The sequence below is a fragment of the Phascolarctos cinereus genome, unplaced genomic scaffold (genome assembly GCF_003287225.1).
Source record: "Phascolarctos cinereus isolate Bilbo 61053 unplaced genomic scaffold, phaCin_HiC Scaffold_4;HRSCAF=312, whole genome shotgun sequence".
Classification (NCBI taxonomy): domain Eukaryota; kingdom Metazoa; phylum Chordata; class Mammalia; order Diprotodontia; family Phascolarctidae; genus Phascolarctos; species Phascolarctos cinereus.
This window is the reverse complement of record NW_027555847.1, coordinates 672,679,222-672,700,266: the sequence shown is the minus strand read 5'-3', so window position 1 is coordinate 672,700,266 and position 21,045 is coordinate 672,679,222. Positions and strand designations below refer to the sequence as shown.

At 47.8% G+C, this 21,045-nt stretch overlaps 1 protein-coding gene across 1 annotated transcript in view; it reads right to left on the bottom strand.

Annotated features, from left to right (window-relative positions):
* ARHGAP45 (Rho GTPase activating protein 45) overlaps window positions 1-5,063 on the bottom strand; it is a 48,624-nt gene extending 43,561 nt beyond the window's left edge. The window contains 1 exon segment of the mRNA XM_021008911.2: window positions 4,734-5,063. Coding sequence (XP_020864570.1) covers window positions 4,734-4,823 — 90 coding nt within the window. The 5' untranslated portion in view covers window positions 4,824-5,063.
* Between the last annotated feature and the right edge of the window lie 15,982 nt (window positions 5,064-21,045).

The window sequence follows — 21,045 nt, the reverse complement described above, 5'->3', positions numbered from 1 at the left end:
CAAGCCCAGTGTTCTAGCCATCGCACCTACCTGCCCCACCAGCTCCTTTATGAAGCCTTCCCTGATCCCCCCAGCTGAAGGGATTCACTCCCCCCTCCAATATTCCAAGATATTGGAATATTCTTCACCACCCACACCTGGCTAAGTCCAGTCTGTCCCTCCTCCCCAACACCTCTCAAATCTGCCCCCTTCCTTTGGTGTAATCCATCACCTCAAACAGCCTCCCTGCTTTCAATTTCTCCTCTCTCTGAAAACAGCCTTCACACTAAAGCACTGTTATTATTACTACTCTTGTTATTATTATTACAAGCTGGAGGGTGTCCAGAGGAAGGCAGTGGGACTGGTGGTTGAGATCAAGTCATATGAGGACTTACTGAAGGAACCGGAAAAGTTTAGCCTGCAGAAATGAAGTCTTGTGGAGGATACAGCTGGCTTCAAGCAGCCAGGGCTGTTTTGTGGAAGAGGGATTCTACTGACTGGTCTCCTTGGAAGCAGCAGAATTAACAATGGGGGAAGGGGTTCCAGGCTAGAGTTAAGGAAAACCTGCTGTCTGTCCTAAGGTGGAATGATCTTCCTCCAGAGGTCAGGGGATCCCTCTTGATGAAGGTCTTCAAGTAGAGATTGAATGACTCCTTTCTCTCTCTCTCTCTCTCTCTCTCTCTCTCTCTCTCTCTCTCTCTCTCTCTCTCTCTCTCTGTATATACCATGGGGTTAAGTGACTTGTCCAGGGTCACACAGCTAGTAAGTGTCTGAGGCCGGATTTGAACTCAGGTCCTCCTGACTCCAAAGCCAGTGCTCTATCCTCTGCATCATCTAGCTGCCCCTCCCCTCTAATACTTTCAATTTGTTTTTTTTGCATATGATTGGACTCCAAGGTCCCCCAGGATGTACACATTCTGAACTCTGAGAGCCCTCCTAGCTCTGATGTTCTCAAGTCCCACTGGGAAGTTATGGGGTATCCCTGAGTTTACAGGTCAAAGGCAAAGGGGTGAGATTTGTTGTGGGGTTCCTCCCCACCGTTTTTCCAGGCCTCCCTCTGTTACTCAATTTCCTCCTGCTTGGGGGCCCTTTCACAAGCAACTCTACAGAACCTCCAAACCACAGGGCAGGGCAGCCCAGCCCTCTCTTCCTGCTCTGACTGCAGCATGGTGGGGGTGGGGTGGGGCTGCTTACTTCAGCTCTGCCCCCAGTCTCAGGGAAACAGGGTGCCACAGTCACAAAAGCTCATTGCTGGAAGGGCCCCCAGAGGGCATGTGGCTCTACCAGTCCATGGGCAGGACTCCCGTCTACAACTTCCTGTTCAGCTTCTGCCTAGGATGGGGACTTCACTCTGGGACCTCCTGGAGATGAGCTTCAACACCTGGGTTCTTGCTCATCCTTCCCCAGAAGGCCAAGCCGTAGATGGGGAATGGAGAGCAAGACCCTCAAGTCAAGGCCCAGGTGAATTAGAAAGGGGCAGGAGGCCACCTGGGGAACCATTTTGTGCTCAAGGGCCACAGGACCCAGGGCAGGGTGGGGCAAGACACAAGCCTTTCTTTCCAGGGGATTGGGGGCCCACGTTTCTAACGGCCTTGGGGATCTCCCCACCTGCAGGACCTGCAGTGCCCCAAACTCCCTAAACGAATGCCCCATCACTCCCCAAAGCTAGACCTGTTTCTCTTGAGGACATCACCATCCTCCCAGGCACCCAGGCTCAGATATCTTTGACTCTTCCCTCTTCCTCACCCCCCACATCCAATCCATTCTTCCTCTACAACGCCTCTCAGATCTGCCCCTTTCCGTCTATACAGATGTCAATCAACTCAGAACCGGCCTCTCTGCTTTCAGTTTTTCCTCTCTCCAATACAGCCTTCACACTGGAGCAAAAAAAACCCTAAAATCTTCTGAACCTCTGACCATTCTACCGTCTTGCTCTGAAAAGCTCAGTGACTATTTCCTTTAAGGTGAAATGAAGATTCCTTAGCCTGGCATTCCAGATCCTCCACAATCAGCCTCCCAACCTACCTTTCTATTCTTTTAAAAAATTTTTTTAATTATTTTTTACCTTTCTATTCTTTTAAAAAAAATTTCTTTTCTTTTTTAAAAATTTTAACTATTTTTAAACTTTTCTATGCTATTAATTTTTACCCTTCTATTCTTTAAAAATTTTTTTTAACCTTTCTATTCTTATTTCACATTTACTTTGACGAACTGTACATTTTAGCCAAATTGGACAAGAGAACTGTTCCCTTAATCTTGTACCAAAGTCTCCCACATCCATGCATTTATATTTCACAAAACACTACCTCCCCTGGAATGCCCTCCCTCCTCATCTCTGTTCTTCAGAATCTTCATTTTCTTCCAAGACTCAGCTCAGGGGCCAGCTATTTTATGAGGCCTTCCCTGATCCCCCCAGTTAAAGGTATTTGCTCCCTCCTCAAATATTCCAAAAGCACTTTGGATTTCTCCTTTGCTCCCATCATATTCTACCTCATATTGTACCAAAATATAAACTTCCCCCTGTTTAAAAATAACAACAGCAAAAAATCCCCCACAGCTTTGTTCCCTTGCCTCGAGGACAAAGTAGGCACATAGTAGGCACTTCATAAATGTTTGTTAACATTGCTGTTCCTCTCTGCTAAGAGGCAGGGTGGTACTAGCCCACAGAATGTCTCCTTTTGCCCCCAGGAATCTGGACATATAAAGGCAGAGAGACAATCAGGAGCTCCAGAACTGGGAGAGTCGTACTTAGAGGTAGAAGGAATTTTAAAGATCATCTGATCATTTTATAGATGAGGAAACTTTGACCAAGAGAAGAAAATATAACTGGTGATATGTAGGAGAGTCAGGATTCAAAGCCACATCCTCAAACTCCAAATCCAGTCCCCATTCCACTCTACCAATACCGCCTCCCAGCTGGTACCAAAGATGGAAGCAGAGAGCAGTGTCCCTCCGAAGATGCCACGATGCAGGGCCCTCACTGGGTTGGAATCCCAGCATCACCTCCCTCTATGGGATCGTGCACAAGACCTCTTTGGGTCTCAGTTTCCCATGATCTAAAATGAGGGAATTATGATTTCCAAGGTCCATTCCAAGTGTGATGTTTCATGATCCCAAGAGCCCCATAGATACTCCCCATAAGTCAGTCAAGTATTTATTAAGCATCTACTGTGTGCCAGGCACTATGCTAAGTGCATCATTCCCCAGAGAACCCTAGGTCTCCCTCATCACATTCATCAGAGATCGGAAGATTCTTGCCAGACATATGGGGCAAGAAACTGAAAACCTAAGGGACAGTGGTGGGGTTTTTCATCATTGAAGGCAAGGAATACGGAAAGGAAAGACTGACTTGGAAATTGAACCCCTGGCTAAGGAGATGGTGTCTGAGAGTATGTGATCCTGGGCAAGAGTCACTAACCTCTCTGGGCCTCAGTTTCCTCATCTGTAAAATGAGAGGGTAGGATTAAATGACCTCCAAGGGGATAAGACGCCAACACAAATAACTCTAATGACCCACAATGGCCCTTGATGAGTGAGGGTACTAGGGAAGCCCGAGGGCAGTCAGGAAGGCTTTCAGTAAAATGGAGCTCTGGAGTTGAGCTTTGAGGGATGAGTGAAGATAGGGAGGCAGGGCATTCTTCAAGGCATAGGCATTCCCCACCATCTCCCAGAAACCCCTTATAGCTCCCTGATCTCCCCCCAGAACCCTCGATGTCCCACAGTCTTTCCAAGATGGCCCTCAATAACCCTTGGGAAGAAGCGGCAGCTTCCTGGAGTGGTCCTGAGTTCAAGAGAAAACCACCCAGTCCTTAGAGGGACAGGCAGGTGTCCAGCTCAGACAGGAGGGTCAGAGGGGGAACTGACTGCAGGTCCTCCCCCCACCCCTCTGCTCAACCAGGCTTGGGAACCCAACTTCCCCCTTTTCCTCCCGCCATTCTCAGTGCCCTGGCCAGGCCTACCTTCAGCCGCACGCGGGGGTCTCTGCTGAGAGACTCAGCCCCCCTGAGACCAACTGAGTAGGGACTGTAGCTCTGCTTTGTCCCCAGTCGCCGGCTTAGCATCCCCCTGACCTCCAGTGCCCCTAGGGTGGGACACAGGGTAGGAGGGGGAGCCCCACCTAGAGAGCTTCTTGGGCGCTGCTTCATGGGGGTGGGGGAGGACCCAGGGCAGGGAAAGGAGGGGGGGCCAAGTATGGGCGTGACCACTGCTGATGAAGCCCAGTGTATCCCCAGGGAGCAAGCCCCCCACCCCCACCCTGAGACAACAGTGATCCCCTTAGAATCTCCTTAAGGCTAACCAAAACCCAACTCGATTTGGGGGCCCACACCCGAATCTCAAGGGAAAAAGTGGGGGGAGCCAAGGAATTGGGGAGACACTGAGCTCTGACCCATTCTAGGCTCCCAGACCCCTGGTTCACTCCAGCGTGGAGACCCTTCCTTATCTAGCTTTGAGGGTTCATTTCCTGACCCATCCACCCTAAGTAGCTAGCTCCTCTCATCTCTGGCCCTTCCCCCTTTTCCGCCCGCCCCAGAGAATAAGCTGAGGTTTGGGGTGCATGTCCTCTTTGGACCGTTAAGCAAGGCAATTCCCCTCTCTGACCCTAAGTTTCCCTGCCTTAAAATGAGTGGGTGGGATTAGCCGGTGTCCAAGGGTCTTTCCCAGCTCTGACTCTCAGGAGCCTCAGATCTGTGCTCAGCCCTGGCCCAGGGTCTGCCCAGCCTCCTCCCCCTAGCCAGCAGGCCAGGACCACTCACCGAGGGGGCCTGGGGGCTGGGGCTTCCCGCACGGCTCTTTTTGGAAATGGATGGGGTTTTCATCAGCTCCCGCTTCTTCCTGGAGAACATGATGTATCTGCCTCCTGGGCTGGGGGTGGGGGGAGCAGAAGGGCCGAGCTGAGAGCTGGCCACCCTCCAGAGCGGGGCAAGAGGGCAAGGGGACCTGGGTGCCTGGCCAGCTCAGGGCCCTGGAGGGGGGCTCCAAGATCCCCAGCTCTCCCTCTCGGTTCCTCAGTCCTGACGTCTGGCGGCTGGTGGGACCACATTGGCTCTCCCCCCTCCACCTCCAAGCTGTCAGAGCCAGGGCCATGTGACAGAGGCCCCGCAACTCATTGGTGTCGGCCCGTGGTCTCCCCCCCCCCACAGGAAAAGGAGCGGAAGGCAAAATACACACCCACAAAAAACACACCACCAGACTTATTTCCCTCCCTGGGGCACTCTCCTCTCAACAGGCCTGGCTTGGGAACCCTCTCCTGGGCTCCCCTGGCCCCTTCCCTAAAAGCCTGGGTGTGTGGAGGACCCTGAGGAGCAGCACCTTTGGGATCTGGGGGGAGGGACCTCAAATACAACCCCCCCACACACACCTCATGGAAAAACCTTGGAATCAGGAGACACCCAAGTTTGAATCCAATAGCTGCACTTAACTTCTCAGCCCCACCTTCCTCATCTGCCCGATGTTGTGAGATACGAAGGATATCATCTGTGAAGCACGTTATGAACCTTAAAGTGCTATATATTCATGTCAGCTCTAAATGCAGCCAAACCCCCCACCAGCGTGTGCAGGCACACACACACACCCCGTTAAGGGTACAGAGGCCTCTTCCATTCACCTGCCTGTCAGGTGATTTTGGAGCAGGTGGGTTCCTCTCTCAGAGGATCAGGGGATTCAGAGCTGGGAAGGGTCTCAGGAATCATCTTATCCAACTGTGAGGCCTAGAAGGGGGTCATGTGACTCGGTGAGTAGCAGAGCTGGGATTGAAACTCAGGCCCACTGACTCTAAACCCAGAATTCTTTCCATTTATTTCAGTTCATTTGACAAATATTTATTAAGGACACACTAAAAATAAAAACACACAAATGAAATAATCCCTGCCCTTAAGGGCACAGCCTGTTACTGAGCTAGGTACTTACCTGGGGCAAATTCATTTGGAGGCTGGAAAGCCGGGAAAAGAGCCTTGTCACAGTTCCTCATTGGAGAGTCCCATTTCCCACCTCCCTGCCTTTGCACTGGCTGTCCCTCCTGCCTGGAATGTACTCCCTTCTCCCCCTCTACACTTAGAATTCCTAGTTTCTCTTAAGACTCTGCTTAAGCTATCTTCTGTATAAGGCCCTTCCTGTCGCAGCTGCTAGTGCCCTTCTCCCAAAGTTTTCTGGAATCCATTTTGTATCTTTTGTACGGTCCTATATGTATATGTATTGTTCCCTCCCCGCATCCCACCCCCACTGTAAGTTCACTGAAGGCAGGAACTGTTTCATTTCTGTTTTTGTGTTTCTAGTGCCTGGCACTTAGTAAGTGTAATTAAATATAAATGCTTGCTATTTAATCAATTGATTGAAGGGGAACAGAGGGGGGGGGAGTGGCAGTAAGAGCTGAGGGGGGCCAGCAGACAGGTGGGGGAACATTGGAGCCACTAGGATTCTCCATCAGATTCGGGGGGTGATGGGGAAAGGGGCAGGAAAAGAGAAAAAGGTTGAAAGAAGGTGGTAACCCCATAGAGGAGCACTGTGATTCGTGGACTGATGTTAATGCCCTGAGGCTAAGCCCGGTTGGCCCCATCTTAGTTAGGGCTCTGCTTACAAAGAAGATACAACATATGCACAGGAGAAAGAAATGGCAAACCACTCCAGTATCCCCGCCAAGAAAACCCCAAAGGAGGTCACCAAGAGTTGGAAGCAACCGAAAAACCACAGCAAAGGAGGACAGAGAGTAATCCAAGGCGATTTGCAGCAGTGGCGGGCGCTTTCACCTGGACAGGCTGCCTTCTGACTTCCTCATCTGTGAAATGGGAGCGATGGAAGTAGATGTTTCAGATTCGGGAATCCTCTGAGTCTCCCACTTCTGGGGGAAAACCTTTGCCTGGGAGCCAGGACACCTGGGTTTTGCCCAGGAGCTCACTTGAGTGAACTCAACAGAAGTCTGCTCAGACGGCTAGGTGGTAGGTTGGATGGAATGATGGGCCTGGAGTCAGGAAGATCTGAGTTCAAATCTAGTCTTAGACACTTCCTAGCTGTGTGACCCTGGGCAAGTCACTTGACTTTTGTTTGCCTCAGTTTCTTCAACTGTAAAACAGGCTTAATAATAGCAGGGTTGTTGTGGGGATCAAATGAGATATTTATAAAGCTCCTGGCACATAGCTGGTTATTTGCCTTATTTTTTTTTTTTTTGGTGAGGCAATGGGGGTTAAATGACTTGCCCAGGGTCACGCAGCTAGGAAGTGTCATGTGTCTGAGGCCGCATTCAAACTCGGGTCCTCCTGATGCCAAGGCTGGAGCTCTATCTACTGTGCCACCTCGGTTTTCCTTCGTTCTGGAAGAGGACCTAAATGACATCACGATACTGGAGTCAAGGTACAGACTGTGGCTGATCACACCAGTGTGAGCCTGGAAGACTCGGGCACAAACAGTCCCCGTGAACGTTTGGAGGGGAGAGGTCTCTAAAGTTGCCCACACAGTAGTCACTTAATACATGCTTCACTTCCTTGGGCTCTGTAAAATGAGGCAGATAGCTCTTTGTATGTGCAGCTAGGTGGTGCAGTGGATAGAGCACCAGGCCTGGAGTCAGGAGGACCTGAGTTCAAATCTGGCCTCGAACACTAGCTGTGTGACTCTAGGCAAGTCATTTCACCCTACTTGCCTCAGGTTACTCATCTGTAAAATGAGCTAGAGAAGGAAATGACAATCCATGCCAATATATTTGCCAAGAAAACCCCAAACGGGGGTCATGGAGGTTTGGACTGTGACTGAAATGACTGGACAACAGAAAGCTCTTTGTATAGGATGGGACTCCCAGAGAATGGGAAGGGCACTGGGTCTTGCAGAGAACAAGGCTAGAATGGCCTTTAGCAAGGGTCAGTCCCCTGGAGTGTCCTGAGGGGGCCCCAGGACTGCAGAGGCCTCTGGGATGAGGGCACTTGCCTCCCCTGGGCCTTGGGGGCTTGCAGGGGAATTCCTCTCCCATCTCTTTGATCAGCACACTCCTCATCTGTGGGAAACTCCTGCCCTGCCCACCCCCAAGCCCTTCCACCTGCTCTGCCTGTCGGCCAAGCCTCTCCTGGCCCCTTCCTTCCTTCCTCCCTCCAACTATTTCAAGCATGCTGTGGAGACTACCGGGAACTCCAGCCGGGGCTCAAAATCCTAAATCGTCTTCGCACATTCGGATACAGAACCATCCACCTGGAAAAACTGACAGTCACACACATACATGTGCACACTCTGAGATCTGCTTCTTCCTCCCTCCCCTCCGGTCCCCAGCACTGCACGTTTAGAACTGGGCACATCTCCCCTCTCCCTCCCCTCGGCATTTTTGTTGTGGTTCAGTTGTTTCAGTCCTGTTTGACTCTCCGTGACCCCTTTTGGGGTTTTCTTGTCATTTCCTTCTCCAGCTCGTTTTACTGTGGCTCCCTATTACCTCCCGGTAAAATATGAACTCTCGTTTGGCTTTTAAAGCCCACTCCTACCTTTCCAGGCTGTGATTTCTCCCACAAGATGCTCCTCCCACCTCCCTCCTGCCAGCCTTTGCCTTAGCAGTGCCCCAGGCCAGGAACACCCTCCCTCCTCACCTCTGCCTCCAGGCTACACTGGCTTCTTTCTAGTCTCTGGTGCAGAACCATCACTTTCTGCCAAAGGCCCTTTCTACCCCACCTATCCTGTCCTGGGAGCCTGCCCTCCATTTACATTGGATAGATCTCCTATGTACGTAGCTCTTTGCCTGTTGTCTCCATTGGAGTGCTTGTGGTTGGGATTGCCTGCCTCAGGGTGAGTTGTGGGGCTGGATCCCAAGGCGTGTGTCAGCCACGTTCACTCATGGACTTTTACTGGGACTCCTGTTCAGAAATCTAGACATGCTGACCCACCACACACACACACACACACACACACACACACACACACACACACACACACACGGGGGCTGGGGCTACTGAAGGGGTCAAACACCTGCAAGGCCCAACATGGGGGTGTCTGGCTGTGCCAGTGAGCATGCATAGGGCGGGGGTGATGCCATGGTGGAACCCTAACTGATCATGATGTACGAAGCTCAGCCTCTGGGCTCCTGCCTACTGGCACCTGTCTCTGATGGGGAAGCCTGGCTGCTCCAGGGGACCTTCACTTCCCCTCTTCCTCCTGTTCTCCCTCCCCTTCTCTCCCTCTTCTTCCTCCTCCTGTGGCCCCATTCAGCCTTTACAAAGCACCTCCCCACCCCACCCCCACGTTCTGTCGCCTCCTCCCAGTCACCTCCCAGCCTCCCTCCTCCCCACATCTCTCTTCTCACTCTTCTTCCGGCCAGCCCCACCCTCCTTTGGAGAGTCTTCCGGCCCACGCCAACCCCATTCCCTCTCTGTTTCTCCAGTCGTCTTGCTAGGGCCTACCCTGAAGCCTAGGAGATGGTCCTGCTCTCCCCTCCTTTCCCCAGCCCTCCTTTTCCCCCTCCTCCCCATCTCTTTCTTCCCTCTTGCCAGGATGCCCTCCCTGGTTACCGGAGGTGGAGTAGGACCTCATCCCTGCGGGCATCTCCTCATCAAACATCTCCAGCAAAGGGGGCCTCTACCGGAAGACCCCAAGTAATGGAGAACTCCTTCCCTCCCAAGGCACTGGGTTCTGCTTTTGAAGTGTTTTTGTACTTAGAATGCCTTGAACATCTTCAGAGAGGGGTGACTGACAACTTGGCAAAGCAGCCCACGGAACGGCAATCTTTGCCATGTTTTAGAATGCACAAGTGGGAAGTCAGCGGATGCCCATCCCTTCAGCGAGGCCTCCCCACCTTCCAGGCAGAGCCTGGCCATCTTCTCACTGAGTGAGCAGAGTCACAAGATCTCAGACTCGGGAGGGACGCTGGAGGTCTCGCAGCCCAGCCTAAGCCCTGGCCAGGGGGAGCTCCCTGCGGCCTGAGGCTGGTCTTGGATGGATCTCCTTGGTAGTACGGCCCTCCTGACACTAGGCCCACATCTGCTTCCTTCTTTTACTCTTCCTTCTGTCCTTTGAGGCCAAGCAGAAAAAGTCCAATCTCTTTAATTCACAAACCTTCCAATACTGTTATGGCCCTTCCCTCCCTCCAAAAAAATCTCTTCTCAGGGCTTTTCACTCATCCTCATATGTCATCTTCCTCCAAAAGCTCTCTAGCTCATCAATGTCTTTCCTGAAATGTGTCCCCCAGAACTGAACAAAGTTCTCTAGGGGTGATCTAACCAGAACAGAGCACAAAGGTAGCTGGCCACTCGTGTTCTGGACATACTGCCTCTCTTAATCTAGCCTGAAGTTACACAAGCTTTTCAGGTTGTCATGTTTGATTCAGTTTGAGCTTGTAGTCCACTGGAACTCCCAGATCTTTTTCTCAACTGCAGTCTAGCCACACTTTCTCTGCCTTCTACTTGTATAGTTGATTTGTTTGGCATGTAGGCCTTCCCGTTGATCCTTATGAAATTTTATATTGGCCCATAGTCCATCTGTTTCACTCTCTTCCCCTTCAATCCTGGACTGGGTTCATGGTCCATCTGCAGGGTCTGTCCAACGTATATTTACTGATGGATCAACTTTATAGGTTGTCCATCCAACTGCGTCTGGACCACAGACACAACTACCATTGAACCAGAGCAAAGGGGGCTTTACCCCAAGGTGCCAACATCTAACAGTGGTATGGGTAGGGAATGACTTTCTTCTGAGGATAGAGAGAAGGTTTTTTTTTTTTAGGCAATTGGGGTTAAGTGACTTGCCCAGGGTCACACAGCTATTAAGTGTCAGATGTTCAGTCTGAGGCCAGATTTGAACTCAGGTCCTCCTGACTTCAGGGGAGTGCTCTATCCACTGTGCCACCTAGCCGCCCCCTAGGGAGAAGGTATTCTTACTCCCTGTGGTGCTTAGCCAGCCCACATAGCCACTCGGTACAACTAAGAGCCAATTGCTACTCTTTTACACACATGCACACACACACATACATACACGAGTGAAAGTCAGACTTTCCCCTCTCCTGATATAACTATACCTGTAGTCAAATTTTTTTTCTGTGTCATTGTGCTGCTTTACCCCCTTATCTGCCCCGTGAGAAAAATTCTACTCTCTGATCTAGTCTGGACAATAGATAATCTTCATCCACTTGGTTTTTCTTGTGTGGATGGTTAGATCAAACTCTTTTGGAGGTCTCGTTCATTCAGGAGGATCTGCAGTAATCTAAGGCAGCCAGTAGATAGAGCCTGAAGTCAGAAAGGCCTGAGTTTAAATTTAGCCTCAGACTCTCATTAACTGTGTGTGACCTTAAGCAAGTCATTTAACCTCTATTTGCCTCAGTTTCCTCAACTGTAAAATGGAGATAATAATAGCACCTATTTCTCAGGATTTTTGTGAGGATCAAATGAGATAATATTAGTAAAGCATATAGCATAGTAATAGGTGCACAGTAAGCACTATATAAATATTAGCTATCATTATTATTATTATTATTGCAATGAATTCATCATCTGCAAACAAGAGAATCCAGAGGACCTCACTCTCCATAGGGAATCCCACTTCCGTTTGGACCCTGGCTTCAGTTCTCCTTGGTGGTCAGCAGTTAGACGGAAGGGAGGGCAGCGCAAGATTGCTTTTGGTGACCCCAAGCTTCTCCCGGGCCCGTTTTAAAAACACCTGCATTCTTCTGGTGATAACCACAAGAGTGCAAGTCATGGAATACCGTATGGGAAAAAGCTGACAGTCCCCCAAAAGGCAACAGACGGATGCTGGGCAAAAGGTATGGTGGGCGCAAGTCAGTTATGGTACATGACCAGTGGAAACCTGTGCAGAGGCAGCATGGTGGGTGTCAGCAGAAAAACGTATGAGTAGACAAAAAGCTGGCTCATTTGTGTGACAATGGTGAGGCATAGCCAGCCAATGTTAAGACATCGTGAGGGAGGTCCGCGGCACATTGGGCAGATGTTGGAGGACCTGGACGGGGGTCACACAGGCTGAGAAGAAATGAATGGGTTGCAATCTGCACCGATGGAGGGCATAGCCACATAGATGAGATCACAGAAGTATAGAAGTCTAGGCCTTGGGATCCTACCTATCCTTTCAGTGAATTCTTTTCAATTTCGTCTCAAAAAATCTAGCCTCGCTGTCAGACAGTGAAACCTCCCTCTTCTCTATCATGAATTCTAAGACTGAGTGGTCACTTCTTCCCAGGGTTCCTATCATTCCCCCTTCATCAACTAATTCCCCTCTTTTTGTATGTCTGTTTAAAAAAAGAAAAAGAATTAGACCCATGGTAGAACTCTCCCTCTTTGCTTTTTCCACCTTGTGAAAAATGTAGGGGAAGACATATGCTTGTCTTGGGCACTATATCCCCCACATGCCTGTACGGCAGATGATGACACTCCCCAGTGAGGGTTCTAATTTTCGGTATACCTAATGGGAGGCTGGGCGTCAATTCCCTCGAAGCAGATGGGATGGGGAAGATTTGAATAGGACTCTGGAAAAGTCAGAAGAGCACATAGAAATGGAGCTGGGAAGGGACTCCAAAGCTATGACCAAGTTTTGCTGATACTAATGAGAGGCTTTCCTTCTTATGCCAGGCAGTGCCCCCTGCACAGACCCTCCCAGTGGAGGTTCTGGTACTAGGAGGTGCAGCTCTCAACCCAACGAGCTACGTTTGCAAGACTTCAATGCTTCCCAGACCTGATGTGAAGCAGCGACATCTTGCAAACCCTGAGGCTCCTGGGTGCCACCACTGGGCAAGTCGCTAACATTTTATCACCCAGGTTGCTGCTGCTGGCTGATACAGCAGTGCCAGGAATTCAGACTCAGAAACAAACGTTGAGGTCTGTTTGTTTTTTTCTTCTGCTCACTCACAGAGCCTCGGCTGATAAGACAGCCTGGGAAGTAGGTCCAAGAGGCCTCCCCACCTACATTCCCTGCAAGTTTAGGAGGCTAGAGCTGGGGATGTGGAAGGTGAGAATATTCTCATCCAACAATATTGAATCACTTCTTTCATTCTCTCTTAACTAAACATACTGTTGCATTATCATGACATTACATCATCATCATAATAATAGCCAATTACTTATATAAGCACCTTAAGGTTTGCAAAGTCCTTTACAAGTTAGTCGATAAACATTAATTAAGCACCTACTAAATGTCCCCGCCCTCAAGGAGCTCACAGTCTAATGAGGGAGACAACATGCGAGCAACTATGGATGGGATAAATTGGAAAAGGCACTAGCATTAAGAGAGATTGGGAAAGGCTTCTAGTAAAAGGTGGGATTTTAGCTGAGACTTGAAGGAGGCAGAGATGAGGAGCAGGCATGGGGGATAACCCAATGTAATATTATTATCCCCATTTTTACAGAATGAATAAACTGAGGCAAAGCGAGGTGAAGTGACTTGCCCAAGGTGGCAGCTAGTAAATGTTTGAGGCAGGATTGGAACTCAAGTCTTCTTGATTCCAAGTCCAATACTCTATCCACTGTATTATCCAGCTGCTGCATATTAATTCTGGCTGGCAGGGGACAGAGAGGAAAATAGGGGCTCATGAGTAGTGGGTGAAAAGTTTATGAACCCTAAAAGCCCTAAGAATCTGAGCACGGCATTGGAGCCTGACATTCAAAATGATCGTTAAGGCAAGTCACTATTTTATCAGTTGCTCTGGCAAACAGAAAGGTCTTAGCAGATGTCTAGATACATAACTGAAATCTGAAAACAATATATTTATTATATAGTTTTCTTTAAATGGAAATTTATTGCTTTATATTGAATCCTCTCTTATGGTCTGCTGTCTACACGGAAATGTTTTTCTTTCTTTTCGCATTTTGTATTTAAGGTAAAATTTAAAAAAACACCCAAAAAAGGATTAAAAAAAAAAAGAAGATAGGGAAGGTGGCAGCTAGGTGGTGTAGCGGATAGAGCACCAGCTCTGGAGTCAGAAGAACCTGAGTTCAAATCCAGCCTCAGACACTTACTAGCTGTGTGATCTGGGCAAGTCACTTGATCCCAATCGCTTAATGAAAAAAAAAGAAGTAAATAGGGAGGGAATCTAGCGATAAATTTTAGAAAGTTTTCCATCAAAAATGGTTAAAATAAATGTCATGTAGCTTGTGGCTCCCCATCCTCTGGGCTCACATGGACTGGGTCTGAGCCTGGAGACTGACTTCCAAAAGATCATTATCTCTTTGACTTCCTATGCCCCCTTATAGTTTACTATGGGAAACCTCCAAATATTATTCGTGTCTAAGTTTCACAAACATGGGAAATGGGGTCCTCAACTCCTCTAACTTCCCCTCATCCTTCCTTGTTTAGCCTTTGGTAGCCAAGCACAAGTTGAGTGCTTCTTTCAAGTATCAGAAGACCCCTGTCATGGCCCTCCAGTCCTCCATGGCATGGTCCCAAGGCCATGGCCCTCCAGTCCTTCATGGCATGATCCCAATGCCCTTTGCCCTCGGGCTGCCCTTCTTTGGACGCTGCCTGTCAGTCAGCCAGTCAATAATCATTTATTCAGTACCTGAGTGCCAGGTGCTGCACTGAGGGCTGTGAATATAAAGGCGAAAGATGGTCCCTGCCCTCGAAGAGTCTAATGGGTGACATAATGTATTGTGTTTGTACCACACAAAATATATGCAAAATAAATCAGAGAGAATCTTAGATTAACGGAAGTCGGGAAAGGTTTCTAGCTCGTCAACGTCCTTCTTAAAACACAGAGCCCAAAACTGAACACAATGGTCCAGATGAGGTCTGATGGAGGGCACGGTACAGTGGGACTATCGCTAACCTCTGCCATGCCAAGATTAAAAATTAATTTTCTTGCCTGCCACATTACATTTCTGACATTGACCTTGGAGTCCACTAAAACCCCTGGATTTTTTTCAAACTCCTTCCTAACCATGTCTCCCCCATCTTGTGCTTAGAGGCAGCTAAGTGGTTCAGTGGGTAGTATGCTGGGCCTGGAATCAGGATGACCTGAGTTTAAATTCAGCCTCAGACACTTATTAGCTGCATGATCCTAGGCAAGTTGTTTAACTTCCTTCAGCCTCAGTTTCATCACCTGTAAAATAAGGATAATAATAGCATCTGCCTTCCAGGGCGGTTGTAAGGATAAAACAAGATATTGATAAAGCACTTAATAAACCTTAACATATTGTATTCTTGCAAAGTAGACTTTTTGAATCCAAGTACAAGACTTTCCATTTTTCCCTACTGAATTTCATCAAACCCATGCTCAAGCCTGTCCTTAGATCTTTTTTGGATCTTAACCACCATCCAGGATGTGAAAAAATTCCTGAGAATGCCCACATGTCTAAAGAAGAATGGGGTGAAGGACATTCACTCTTAACTCCTTTGAATCTTTTTCCATGGGCCCTGAAAAAATTGAAGGAGGAAGGAGAATTAGAAAGAGTAAGATTGAGACCCTCTACTATGAATGAAATTTCCTCCCTGTGACAGAGGGAACGCCAGAAGTGGGACCGTCCCAAGGTTGCGATAAACTTCCCTGCTACAAGGGTGTCTTCCAACAGGATAAGAGACACTATCTGAGCTATGCACTCCCTTTTCCTCTCTTCCTCTCATTCAGTCCAGTCATGAGGAAAGCAGCACTGGAGGTCAAGAGATGAAGCCCCAGGACTGATCGGGGTGGATGATAGCAGATGCCACAGCCAGCATCACCCAGAACCACTTGGGTGATGAACTGGGGGAAAATGTCATCTTACTTCATTTCCTTTTATCTATGAGCCTCAAGCAGAGTGGTGAATGATGCTCACCTCATTCCTCTTCAGGAATGCTCAGAATTTTTCTCCCATTCACACCAATGATCTGGGAGGGAATAGATATGCTAGGACAAGTTTATATTTAATGTGGCATTTTCCTTCATTGTTTTTAAAGCTATGTGATCATGTATGGAATATCTATATTTATGGGTGCTGAAGGAAGAGACCTAGAGACTAAAATATCTCATGGGGTGGGAGTGGTCAGTCAATAAACATATATATATATATATTATATATATATATACATATATACATATATGTGTATATATGTATATATCTTCAATTCCCTCAGAAGTACTCAGGTTAACAATACACTGAATATAGGATAGTCTTTGTTTTGCCCAATCCCATGAAGAATCAAAGCAACTCTCCTTCCTTCTCCTACAGGCCTCAACCTATCCTAGATACTACTCTAGAGAGGAAGCCCATCCAAAAGGGGAAAGCTCTTGGTGGCACTAAATATTTAGTCTCTTTCCCTTCCCTTAGGGATCTATGCAGTCCTATAGCACTGTCCTAAGGCTGAGGTGTCCTAAAGGGGAAAGGCCTGTAAAAAACAAGAGCCAGCTCCCTTTTCCAGGATCTTCACAGTCTATCACTCACAGAACTAGTGGAAGACGAGGTCTGGGTTTGTGCTGCCACATTTTGGCTCTTTCCCCTCCTACTCAGCTGTGTGTATGGGTGGGGTTGGAGGGGGAGGTTCGAGAGCTGGGGAAGCACTAGCTTTGGATTCAGATGATCTGGGTCTAAATCCTGCCTTTGTCACTTTCTACCTTGTGACCTTGGGTAAATCACTTCACCTTAACGAGTCTCAGTTTCTTTATGAGGGGCCTGGACTAGATGACCCCTAAGGTCCCTCCCAGCTCTTAATCTGTGAGCCCGCAAAGCCTCCTTGGCGTCAGCTACTGCTTCCTAGAGCTTAGGGATGTCCCACATCTCCTCCTCTTGCCTCCAGGAAGCTTTGTCCAGGAATTCCTTGTCTTATGCTGGGAACCCCACTGCCATCTCTCCTATCACGTATTTCTTCCTCTCCAAAGGGCACATGATTCTCAGGAGGGGCCACACAAACACACAAGCTTCTTCTCCTTCAGGAAACAAAATCTGAGTCTCAAAATTCAGAATCTTCTCATTCCTGAATCTCCATCTTTGTAGTTCCCCTTTTTAAAGGTCAAAATCAAGTGTGTGACTTTACGTAAGCACGATTAGCTATGACTCAGGTTCCAAATGTGGTGCTAAGATGGGTTTTCCCATCTTGTGTAGGGTAACATTTTCAATGCCAGAAAAAAACCTTCATCTATTGCTGTAATTAGGACTTCTATATTTTCATGATAACAATAATAATAATAATAATAATAACAATGACTAAAATTTATATTTATATATAAGATTTGCAAAGGGCTTTACATACATTTATATGCATGATTCTCACAATAATCTGGTGAGGTATAGGATAATTATCACTATTTTACAGATAAGGAAATTGAGGCTGAAAGAGGGAGGTAAGTGACTTACCCAGTGTAACACAACTAGCTTTTGAGGCAAGATTTGAATTCAGGTCTTCCTGACTCTCTGTCTAATACTCTATCGACATTACCACCTGGCTGCCAGGTTCTCTCTACTAGCTGTTATTTAGCACCTAAAGAGTCACTGGGGGTGGACAGTTCTGACAGGCCTTGGGAGCTTCCTCATTAGAGCCAGATCCACATGTCACCTTGGCTTGGACTCCAGCCCTGAGGCAGAGGGGCTGTGGAGATGTTGGCGCTTTCCCAGGATTCCATGAGATGTTGAAGTCATGAATTACATGAATGCTTCTTGTAATGGTGGTGTAGAGTTCTTGGAGTGAGACCCCCAGAGAAGAAAGAGAAAGAGTCAAAATGATGTGTAGGTGTGTCCTCCATCTTGGAAACACAGGAGATGATGCACAACCTTGGGAGTGCACCTAGTGGGTGTGTAGACAGCTAGTGGGTGCAACGGAGAGAGTGCCGGGCTTGCAGTTAGGAAGACCCAAGTTCAAATTTGGCCTCAGACACCAGCTGTGTGACCCTGGAGAGGTCACTTAGCCCTGTTTGCCTCAGTTTCCTCATCTGTAAAATGGGCCGAAGAAGGACATAGCAAACCATTCCAGTGTCTTTGCCAAGAAAACCCCAAAAAGGGGCCACAAAGAGTCGGACGTGACGGAAAACAACTAAACAAGAACAGCAGTGAAGGGCGGCTGCCCACTCTATAGGAGCAGGAGGAGCCGCCAGAGGTCAGCTCACCCAGGCCAGTCCACCAGGCTCGGTGCTCACTGGTCACAGTCATTCTTAGGAAATGTTAACCCAGGCAGCGTCTGCCATGGTAGCAGTACAAGAGCGGCCTTCTACTCCCGGGTCGAAACCTTTTCCTTGTTCCAGCGTCTCTCTTCCAGACCGTTCCACAAATATTCTCAGAAGCCTTCACACAGTTCATGACCTTGGCAGCTAATTGAATGCTGGGAATGCACAGGACCCTCTGTGGGTGAGCTGACCCACGGCCAGATTCAGAGGCAGGGTTACAGGAGCCTGAGAGGTGTCAGGCTGACCCACCACCACTCCTCATATCTTCTTCCTCTGGCCAGCACTGGGTGGTCCCTGGCCCCAGGGCACCCGTGGAGCTATTTCCTCTGCCAATGGTCCAGCCCTAGCCTCTCCTGGAGGAACTTCCCACCTATTCCTCAGCTGCAAACTCCTGCTGTAGGTGAGAATTCCCCTCTATCACTTTGCATTTTTTTTCCTTTGTTTTCTCCTTGGAGCATTTCCTCCCTTTCACGAGGGCCATTTCCCTCTGATAATTTGAAAGTTACTGATGGGTCCTCCAGCCCCTTCATTGTCTCCCCTGGGACCAACATGGCAACCAGTTTATATTTTGCTCTTGTGTAGTTGTGATTTGAGACTGGAAGCAACGAAAACATAGCTCACTTCCAACAGGTCACTGGAAAATTCTCCAATTTGAACTATGCCCAAAGGGCTATAAAACAGCATACCCTTTGACCCAGCAATACCACTTCTAGGTCTGTATCCTAAGAGAGCATAACAAAGGGAAAAGGACCCACGTGTATAAAAATATCTATAGCAGCTTTTGATGGTGGCAAAAAATTGGAAACTGAGGGGATGCCTATCAATTGAGGAATGGCTGAACAAGTTGTGGTACATGAATGTAATGGAATACTATTGTTCCATAAGAAATGATGAGCGGGTGGACTTCAGAAAAACCTGAAAAGACTTGCATGAATTGATGCTGAGTGAAATGAGCAGAACCAGGAGAACATTGTACACAGTAACAGCACCATTGTGCAATGACCAACTTTGACAGACTTAGCTCTTTTCAGCAATACAAGGATCTAAGACAATTCCAAGAGACTCGTGACAGAAAATGCTATCCACATTCAGAGAAAGAACTATGGAGTCTGAATGCAAATTGAAGCATACTATTTTCACTGTTTTTGTTGTTTTTTTCTTTCTCATGGTTTTCCCCTTTTCTTCTGATTCTTCTTTCACAACATGACTAATGTGGAAATATGTTTAACATGATTGTACATGTATAACCTATACCAGTTTGCTTGCCATCTTGGGGAGGGGAGTAGGGAGGGAGGTAGAAAAATTTGGAAATCAAAATCTTATAAAAATGAATGTTTAAAACTATTTTTACATATAATTGGGGAAAATATTATTAAGGGGGAAAAAAATTCCCCAATTTGCATAAAGCTAGATCCTAATTGCATTGTCTTTTTGTTTGCTCTTATTGGCATCATTCTTGTGGTTCACTTGTGTGGCAAATAGCAGGTTGCTTGTCTGGGACCTCAAGCCCTGAGGTTCCTGGCACAGCTCATAGAATGCTGGGTTGGGCTTAGCATCAGGAACCCCGAGGTTTGGATTCTGACGCTCGTGAGCCACATGTGATGTTGGGGGAGACATTTCATCTCCCGGAATCCTGGGAAAGCACCAACATCTCCACAGCCCCTCTGACTCAAGGCCAGAGTCCAACCCAGGGTGACATAATGGATCTGGCTCTAATGAGGAAGCTCCCAAGGCTTGTCAGTTTACTCACCTATAAAATGGGATTAAAAATACCCGTGGTAATTCCTTCACAGGACTGTGATGAAGCTTGAATCTGAAAAGTACTTGACTTTAAAAACAAATTTGAAAGTGCCAACTACCTTCATTTTACTGGACCTGTGGTTTCATTAATGTAGGGAATTTCTGGTGAAGAACATCTCTCAATACAGATGGCACTTGCTCTGAAACTAGAGTCTCAGGGAGTTTCCCCGGTACAGTGAGAAGGTGAGTGACTCTGCCAGGATCACACAGCTAGTAGGTTGTCAGAGACAGGTCTTCCTCTCTCTGAAGCCAGCCAATTACACCACGTTGACTCTCATGTTGTCGCATACAATTCAGTTAGTCCTGACTCAAATCCTACCTTCTACAGGAAGCCTTTCCCAGCCCCTCTTAATTCCAGTGCCCTCCCTCTGTTAATTATTTCCCATTCATCCTGCATACAGCTTGCTTTGTATATGTCTGTTTGCATGTTGCCCCCCCCCCGCATTAGATTGCAAGCTCCTTGAGGGCAGGGACTGTCTTTTGCTCCTTCTTGTATTCCCAGCATTTAGCAGTGTCTGGTATATAGTAGGTGCTTCATAAATGCTTATTGAATTGAATTTTTTAAGGTGAACATTTAATGAAACAGATAAGGAAGATTTCTCCCATCCCCAAAGGGATATGCTCTTCTACAGGTTATCCCACCATTCTTGGGAGCAGGAATATACTTAGGGCACACCCATAAAGTTAGGGACATGGTGTTTTCCTATCTTTTCTAGAGGTAGGAGCAGGGGTGCCCTGAGGCCAATTTGAGCCAGTTTGTGAGAGCTGGTTGTTAAGTTTTAGTGTTAGCATTTTCACTTTGGAAACAAGCCAACATTACAAATCAGAGGTTGAGTCACTGTTTTGTTGATTGTCTAGAGTCAGGGTTGGGGAACCTGTGGCCTTCTAGGTCCTCGGGTGCCGCCTTTTGACTGAGTCCAAGTTTTACAGAAGACTTAAGAAAGTGATGGATAAAATGTCTTGTTCACTCATGTCTGACTCTTTGTGACCCCATTCTTGGCTAAGACACTGGAGTGGTTTGCCATTTCCTTCTCCAGATTATTTTACAAATGAGGAAACTGAGTCAAATAGGATTTAAGTGACTTGCACAGGGTCACACAACTAGTAAGTATCTGAGGCTGGATTCGAACTCAGGTCTTCCTGACTCTACGCCCAGCACTCTGTCAGCTGTACCTCCTAGCTGCCTCAGATAAAACGCTAATAATACACATTAAATTTGAAAGCATGTCAAATGTATTTCC